The following is a 9,414-nucleotide window of genomic DNA, read 5'->3' as shown; positions in this document are numbered from 1 at the left end:
GGGATTGGTATTTCATTATAATAGCTATGAAAAGTATGAATGCCGCAGACATCACCATGCAACACAACAACATGACAATTTATTTCATTATAATATGTCTGGCATGACATGTTTCGGTGCGGTGACCAGGATCCAAGTTCTGTTCTTCTGTTTGCAATTGCTGACAGATCTAGATGGCTGCCACAAAGATGGTCGAGGCTGCCGAACGCAGGGCAGCAGCACTGGAGGCACTGGGAGAGTATGAAATTGCTCAGTCGCTGAGAAGGCTCAAACATCACCTCAGTATTCCCATGCTGTAACACGCCGTTATCCTCAACTCTATGGGGATGCCGCCGACCGAACGGTCCACGAAGAAGAGTCGTAAGTGGCAAGAGAGGATGGCTCGCAGGTCCATGGCGGCCCGGGCGTGCAAAGAGAAAGTGGTGGGAAGGGGGGGGGGGGGTGCGGGTGCGTCACCCAGGCTGCTTCCTCCACGACCTTTGCATCCTCGGTCCCGATGAGTCCTGGCCTGAAGACCGTGGCAACCGGCTCTTTGCCGTTAGCCACGCAGACCTCCTCAGTGACAGCACCCAAAACTGTGCCCAAAAAGTCTGCGGAAGCCAGTGAAGAGAGGCAATGGCAACATCAAGAAGCTCAGCGAGAGCAACAGGTCGCCGGCTGGGCTTGCTGAGCTGGACGAGAAATGGATGCATTGGAGAAAGAGCTCCTCGGCATTTCATAAGCTTGTTTTTTATCAATAGAGCGACTGATCGGTCATGTAATCGAAATTCTAGCGCCAGAATTGTACATATTGAAAATAAGTAGTATCTCTCAAAATTCTCGCCATCAGCCGTCACACACCGGTAAACTTTTCACACCTCGCAGATTAATGCAGCATTGCGCGATTCGTGCTAATCATACCAATGTCAATTCTCCTCACTTCCCTCTAAACTTGAAGACCGTATGGTCCTAGGCCACAGGTGCCTAAGCCTAAATGTATCCTGTTTGCGCCTGTTTTGTCATCCCACCCAACTCGCACATGTGCATATCACACTATTGGCACATCCTTAGTATTCACTCGCGCTTTCTGCAGCCTATCAATCATATCTTCAGAACATTGTAGTTAGTCAGTGCTTTCTGATGATCGCCATAAAACTCACAGCTACATCGGAAATGCTTGATTCTTCTTCTTTTTTTCATCTTTTTTTTACTGAAATTGTATGTGCTCTGAGAACGAGTGATGAATTTCCTTCTTGCAACTACCCTCAGACTTGACGTGTGGGCTGAGATGTTACATTTTGGCTAGTGTCAGTTGCATGTTATATGGCCCGAACAGATAGAATGATATGACGGCAGCAAGCAATGATCGCAATGCAGGGTGATGAACGGATTCTTTGTTGAAGGACAGAGGTGCCTGTAATATCTAAAGAGGAGATGAGCACTAACGCGAGGATGTTAGCAGAACTGTCGACACGCTTGTGCATGTGGGTTAAACTGGCGCGTGCACTGGTGGTCATTTGACCACCGTACCGTACTACGGTCAGTGCACGGTTTGTCGTCGACAACAGTTCTGCTGATCCGTACGAAAAACAGCATAATCCGATGCCGGCTACACTGTATTCTGTTGTGACATGATCAAAGCATCCCCTCAACACACTGCTGACAAAAGCCAACCATGGCTGACACCCACCCAGCACTGGGTTTGGGATCTCAGCTAGTCCTCACAGATATGGATTTTATGAAAGCGGATAGAAGAAGGGTTTAACTTAAAAGTAAAAAAAATTCATTTAAAATTCAAAAACAAATACTACCGCATATAATATTATAGCCTGGAAATGTTAATGTCTGACGTAGTTATGGGAACAATGATTGGTCATGTACAGTAACCGTTTCTCCAGTGGGTCAGATAAATTGAATTTGCTTCTCCCAGGGCAAGCTGAGCATGATCATTATGGGACGGGACTTTCAGATGAATGTGCAAGCTCGTAGCAAGCATTGCTATGCTACGATGTCATCAGTCACAGTATCAGTTCTACAGGTTTTGAAATCGTTGTCATTATCGGGGGTTGATGAGTAATGTCACCAGAAGACACAATTTGCCTGACTCGATTCTGCCATAGCATGCAGTGACGCGAGACCATAGTATTATATTGTGTACACAGTCATCAGAAGGTGAGGTGATATACGAATTTCAAGCTGGCGAAATCTGTCATTCTTGCCTGCACGGTGATTTAATCATTTCTGCTGGTGCACCAACATCATTGCTGTCAGCTGTGTACGTGTGCCGTAGTCTAACTTCTGTAGGCAATGCACGAGCAACTTAGCAGATCAGAGTGCCAAGGACGAGAACAACTCGATTAGCTTGGAAGGCTGATGGTACTCAAGGATGTTGGCAAAGGAACGGGGCGAACCGGCATTCTCATTCCTCGTCTATTACCGGCTGTGTGATTATCTTCTCCCGCACGATTGCTCCATCGGGTCCAATGGTGACCTCGCCGGTGTTCCGACGGCCTGTACTAGTCGTGGCGGCGGGTGAGTACCCGCGAGCCAGCAAACTCTCCTCGTCGCCACCACTGTCCATGAACTGCATGATTGGCCGCCCGCCCAATGCGTAGGACATTGGTCGACTAAAGATAAGCATGTTGCATGCAGACGGTCCCGTGCCCGGCAGGAGTCCATGCGTCTGGTAGACTTGGTCTAACCGCCAGCCATGGCCGCTGATTACCTCAATCACCCGATGCATAGATACAAATATCTCAACGTACCTGCAAGTGGAAACACATCCGACAAATCACAAACAGTAGCATGACAAGTATATACCGTATGTCCGCACCTCTACAGCCATGGCGGTATATTCGATTATGAAGCCAGTCTCAGTTATAAAGCCATGGGCTTCATAAATAAAATGAAGGAATATTACTACTATGCTAACAAACTTACAGTCCCGCAGGAAGGGTGAACAAGTGGATTTAGATTGAAATATCTGTGTGGACTTTGACTTTTATGGCATGGCGTAGTGGGTGAGTCATTTTGCATCTAAAATAGCTAGGAAAGCAGCGGTATTTCGGATATAAGGCCATGGCTTTAAAGGCGCTGACATACGGTTTTTTTGAAGTGTCTGCGAGGTGCTATCAGTAACTTATTACTTATTATGGAGCTGAATACGTTACTAGTAGTTAGCAAGCCCTGTGGGGCCTTGCTGTACACACATTTAGACCTCGCCACACACGTTCATTACTCACAGACATATTCACACGGATAAGTGAGGGAACTGGATAATCAAAAACAGTTTTCATGGCAGCCAATCCACCGTAAAGTAATGCCAACCGAGCTCTCCCCATGCTTGGTGAGGGAACCGGACAAGAGACCACACGCATGTGTCATATCCCGAGTAGCAGCAGAACGTGTTTCCATGGCAAGGGCAACAACACTGACATGCTGGGTGACCATGTTTCCCTCGTCTGTGGGAAGCTGTAACGTCATGCCATCAGTGTACAATGATGTACGCCGTAAGTAGCATGATTGGACAGTTATTTTGCTGACCCATGCGGTGTGATCCGATACTGCTGCCTACAGTACTGCCGGGTGCCGAAGAACGGACAGGCTAAGCGCGGCATACCGATATACGCAGTGACTTCACTCCGTATAGACTGGTGTACAAGAACGCACGAACGGCTTAGGCTACGAGGCTGATCCCCCCAGTTCTTCGTTACCCAACAGTACTATTGCCCCTGGTTGCTGGTGCTTACCAGCCTCGTTCATCCATTCTCTTCTGCTTCGATGTGGCACCTTGTCCGAGCTGTGTCAGCGAGTCCTGCGACAGTGGACCATTGACGCGTATTCCTTTATCATGGAACACCTCCACCGTGGTATATTCCAACAACTGGCCATGGAAGCCATCTTGATCTGAGGACAAACAAACAGATCACCCACAACCATTACCTACTGTGTTCCGGAGTTTGCGGAACACACACACACTACATGCTCATGTATCGGTATGCTAGTTAGTGTGTGTTCCAGGTGATGTCCATATTCAAGATCTCTTTAAAAGGAAAGGTCTCGAAAACCGGAAGATAAAGACATCTCCCTATGCGCCGTCCTTGCCAGTCCATACGTTTTTTTAAACAGCCTTTAAGCAATGTAAGTCCTCAAAACGGGTTGCCCTATGTCTGTCTGTCTCGCAAGTTGGAACCCACTAGCGTGCAGAAACATCACAGTTGTTGCAGGATGCGGTGCAGTCATGCATATACTCAAGTAGCACTATAATTATAGCAATGCAAAAAGAGTTCAAGCCATTTCATAACCAATGCCTTTAGCAGTCAAGGTACAATTTCTACTTTGAAGCATGATTAACTTTTCTTTTTCTTAAAAAAGAAGTTTTTTACTTTCTTTTTGTACGTTGCAAGTGTGTACCAGTACACACTACACACACTCACCAGATATACGATCGTCCCGAGACAGCATCCGTCTTAGATTCGCCATCCATTCATCCTGCACAGCAGTGAAAAGCAGCAGCACTCAGCGTACATTGTACACAATGACAACTGTATACCAACATGCACGCCACAGCGGAATAACCTGTCACCAGTACAGGCTGTTTTGGCTTGCCAAGGCTGCCGCCGCTCAGGGTCTTTTTTTAAACAAACACATGGGCCATGGGACACTAGTAAACGAGCAGTGTTGATCAGACTGAAGTTAGTTTACCTTTGGCATAACCATGCATGCTTTACAAGTGCATTTACTGGATAATAAACAATGCCATGTACATGTATGCTTGCCAGAGGACCTTTAATGGGTAGGGAGCGTGACAAATGCGTGTGTGAGCACATCTACTCTCGCACATGCAGAGCATTATCTACTCTCGCACATGCAGAGCATTATCTACTCTGGCACATGCAGAGCATTATCTACTCTCGCACATGCAGAGCATTATCTACTCTCGCACATGCAGAGCATTATCTACTCTGGCACATGCAGAGCATTATCTACTCTGGCACATGCAGAGCATTATCTACTCTCGCACATGCAGAGCATTATCTACTCTCGCACATGCAGAGCATTATCTACTCTCGCACATGCAGAGCATTATCTACTCTGGCACATGCAGAGCATTATCTACTCTCGCACATGCAGAGCATTATCTACTCTCGCACATGCAGAGCATTATCTACTCTGGCACATGCAGAGCATTATCTACTCTCGCACATGCAGAGCATCATCTACTCTCGCACATGCAGAGCATTATCTACTCTCGCACATGCAGAGCATTATCTACTCTCGCACATGCAGAGCATTATCTACTCTGGCACATGCAGAGTGCAGAGCACTATCATGATACGGAGCACTGTAAACCGGGAAACTTTTGCCATCGGTGAGATTGTGCGATTTTTGCGATGGGTGTGAAATCACAAAATTAAGCCTCCACAAAGCGTAGAACTGGAGTAAAAATCGTAACGAAAGTGACTCAAATCGCAAACACTTCCGAGCATCAATCAGCCAGTGCTCGTTAATCCTGAATTAAAACAGGTGCAAAAGCTTCCCAGTTCACAGTAGTGCCCAAGGAAACACAACGGTGTTCCTCCACACGAACCCCATGCGCTCAACTCGGGCTGGTACTGAGGCTGCACTTGAACACTGGGCATGCCAGTATACAAAGCCGGCCCAGCAAAGGTGACTCCGACTGTGCATCAATATCTCAACTGACCAGTACACAGCTAGTATGTACAGTATATGCATGATGTTGTGGAGGATATGCTATGCTGAGTCGAGGGCCTTCATCCACGAATCCATGCATGCACACACTCCACTATTGTGAGAGGTTTCATTTCACAACCCATAGCCTGAACTGACCTGCTCTTCTTGACTATTAGCACAGAACACGAATGTCCGGTCACCAGTGTTGATTTCAAACACAAAGGCATACTGCAACAGGAACAGCAAAAACAACACGAGGAACTTCATAGCGACACACTCGCATGCACACACACACACTCACACACACACACACACACACACACACACACATACAATGTGTGTGTGCATGCTCGTGAAGACAACTCCAGCATTTCTCGTACAGTCCACATGACAGTCACAATCATCACCATCTCATCCAACAGAACGTATGATATCAGGTGAGTTAACTATTGCGGTGCTGTGTGCCAAGATGCATCTACAGTAGCTAACGTTACAAATCCAGCGATGGATAGGCCGTGGAAATAATGATGATAACGATATCCACCAGAGCCAGGCTGTTTGTTAACGGGCACGGAAAACATGCAAGTGAAGAGATCTATACACCTTACCTTGGGATCCTTGGAGGATTCATCAGCATTCTGCGATACACCGACCATATCTTCAGCATACACACTCCCGGTAGGCTCTTTGTCCTTCGCCGATAGTGGGGAGCACACAGAATTGGCCACAGAGATGTCATAACGTTAGTGTGCCGGTTCAAGAGGCCAAGCATTCATCACGCTGCACGCCATCTGTAAATAATCTTGATCACATAGGATTATATCTTCCAGAACTACACCAGGGACAATTATTGTAATTTAAAAAAGAAGAAAAAAAAGAGTATGCACACTACTAGCATGACTAACTGAGTGCAAACGTGACTACTACTGTAGTACTACTGAGTACATGCTTAACTTGTTACCTGCTCAGCCTTGTAGTAGTGCAGCGCCTGATGACCCAGCACACACCATCTCCTCCGCCAAGCCTACACGCACACCGCACACCAACAGCAAGCGGACACAATGATGCACTGGGGAACTGTGGGCGGACTTGTGTGACATCATCGGCGGTGACGTGCGTGCTACTCTAACAGAGTGAAAGACGGCAAGCAGCGAGTGCGCGGGCACGTACATCACCAACTGGCCACGTTTGCCAGCCTAACTAAAGCTAGAAAAGCCACATGATAGGAATAGCACAGTGCCGCTATTGCCGTAAGTGCACCAACTCTTTAAAAGAAGATTGTAAATACAGTAGAACCCTGACAAGATGCCCCCCCTCCCCGCACCCCCCCCCCCCCCCCCGCCCCCCCTCCCCCCCCCCCCCCGCAATGGGCAGCAGGACAGTGTACCGTTCCTGTGTGTTTGCGTTTGTTGACACGACAGCGTCCGAGATACTTCTCATCCTAGCATACTGTCGTGGACATGGAAATCCGGACGATTGACCGGGGCCGGCGCCCTCAGCGCGTACAGAACGCTGCATGTTGATCCGATGCGACTAGCGCGCTGCAGCGCATAAAATGCATGCGTGTCCCGCTTATCCACAGCTGCATGGCCAGCGCCCTGGGGCCGCTAGACCTGCGACCGGATTTCCATGTCCACCACAGTACTTGGGTATTGATCAAAATGCCCCGTACTTGGGACAATGTCCGTACCAAGCACGAGTACTAGTATGCCTTGTCCCGCAGAGTATGTACTAGGTGAGCTCCACTGGGATTACTACACTGGGCTCCAAGGAATGTTCGGATTATCCCAGGCTGAAAAGGAATACCGGTATTCTTCGTATTCTTCGTTCCCGTCATGATCGTTAGAATGATTTCGGAGGCCACTGAAACTAGCCTTTGTAATATTGATTGTGTGCATCTGGTGCAAAATGGGAGTGCGATTGTCTCCCTTCTTGTGCTACCCGCGGCGAGCCAAGTGAAACGCTTGTCCCTTTCACTAATGTTGAAAATTTTCCACATACCAGTTGGCATGAACAAATTGTAGCAATCTACACAATGTCATGATTTTGATGGATACAACTACTTGGTATCCAAGCCAAAGGCATGGTGTGTCACCTATGGAACAAAAATCGGGTAGCCTTGTTGGCGACGACAAAAACATTCTATGGCAGAAATCGAGGCATCATGCTGTTTTACACAATATCAGAATGTTAGGTTCGCTAATAATAATAATTGCAACACGTGTGACGAATGCCATGCCCACGTGGTGCGTTACTTAGCGGATACAACGGCTATGTGTTTCAGCACCACGCGTACCTTGGAAGCATCGACGCCACCTCTCTTGTGCAGCCATCCCGATATAATCTGCACATCCGAATAGCGTTGGAAGAGTCACAGCGGCACGCAGCGGGGAACAGGAAGAAGTATGCAAAACAGCTCATCTACAAAGATTACACGACACGCAATCTCTAAAAGCGTAAAGGGTTTCAAATACTTTCGGAGACGCTGCTCTGATTTTCATACCTGGTCCACGTCGCCCATTTTCCACTCGATTCTCAAGTCCAAAGTTATCAGATCAAGCAGTAAAGAACTGGTCACCAAGCCAAGATCAATAATTGTTCGAGTCCAGCAAGGACATCGACGTCGCCTCGAGACTACGAGTAGATCTACTTCCAGTCCGGGGAAGTATGTAACACGGTAACTCGCTACTCAAGACTTAGCTACATAATATGACTGTACTGAGTACCGTGCTGGCAATATATGTTGCCGCGTAACGCGTAACGCAGGGGGGGGGGGGGTGCGGCGTAACGCGCGACCAGGCTAGTGCGACAAATTTTCGTTGAGTTCGTAACGCGCGTCCGGCGGGGTGCGGCGCCGGCGATCTTTTCATTGCAGTTTGCACAGCAAAAAAAGGCTGAAAACTGTGAAAGCACGTGTACCGCGTGGTGAAAAGTAGTTTTTGGAGGAAGCGCTCTTCCCCTATGTCACTTTCCTTTTGATGATCTTTTTGTGAACAGATCACTCTGATAGTTAAAAAAATTAATAATAGTCTTCTATTGATATCGTTGTCGCCCTTTGCCGTCGGGTTTGTAACAGTTGGATAGCAACTGAATTTCTGTGCCTTCAATGTGGATGAAAAGAAAAAATGATGCGGCAAAAGCAAAAAAATGATGCGGCAATACTAATAGCAAAAAAGTGATGCGGCAATAGCAAAAAAAGGACTGGGGCAATATAGAAACCTGTGTAACGGCTCCTGTGCGACTTTGCATGTAACGCCCTGCGTGCGGCAAACATGTGCCAATGTAACGCTGCATGGCCTCACTGCGGCAACATATTATAATTATTGCCAGTACGGTACTACTGACTGCAGTCATGCACACCCTGCACAGACACACACTGTCACTGTGGGCTAGGGCCCGGTGTAATACCGGTATGCCCGAAACTTTGCCGAAAATGCTTTTCCCCGAAAATGCTCCCAAACCTTGCCCGAAAATGCTCACTTTTTTGTAATCCTCAGCACACGCCGTCAAAACCAAGGAGTCAGAAAATACTCAATTATTTTAATAAAGAGACTTGCTCGAGTCTGCCATGGTAAACAATTCATAAACTACTGACCGACAGTACTGACGTTCTACAACTAACTGGTTTTAAAACAGCTCTAGTACATTTTGGATGCGCATTCCAACTAACTGTTACTTGGAAGGTTCTAAGTAAGTTATAATGATAACATAAGGCTCAGGGGGGAGGTGAGCGCAACCAAG

At 47.4% G+C, this 9,414-nt stretch overlaps 1 protein-coding gene across 1 annotated transcript; it reads right to left on the bottom strand.

The window, feature by feature from the left end:
- Nucleotides 1-1,694: 1,694 nt before the first annotated feature.
- Nucleotides 1,695-8,335, bottom strand: LOC135826596 (uncharacterized). Its single transcript, XM_065339203.1, has 8 exons — nt 8,177-8,335; nt 7,970-8,017; nt 6,635-6,697; nt 6,282-6,365; nt 5,830-5,901; nt 4,416-4,470; nt 3,729-3,885; nt 1,695-2,744 (listed from the first exon to the last, which is right to left on the bottom strand). Exons 1-8 carry the CDS (start codon nt 8,192-8,194, stop codon nt 2,399-2,401), a joined length of 843 nt encoding a protein of 280 aa, XP_065195275.1. The 5' UTR covers nt 8,195-8,335; the 3' UTR covers nt 1,695-2,398.
- Nucleotides 8,336-9,414: the final 1,079 nt, after the last annotated feature.

Source organism: Sycon ciliatum, chromosome 1 (genome assembly GCF_964019385.1).
Source record: "Sycon ciliatum chromosome 1, ocSycCili1.1, whole genome shotgun sequence".
NCBI lineage: Eukaryota > Metazoa > Porifera > Calcarea > Leucosolenida > Sycettidae > Sycon > Sycon ciliatum.
This window is presented reverse-complemented; position numbering and strand designations above follow the sequence as displayed.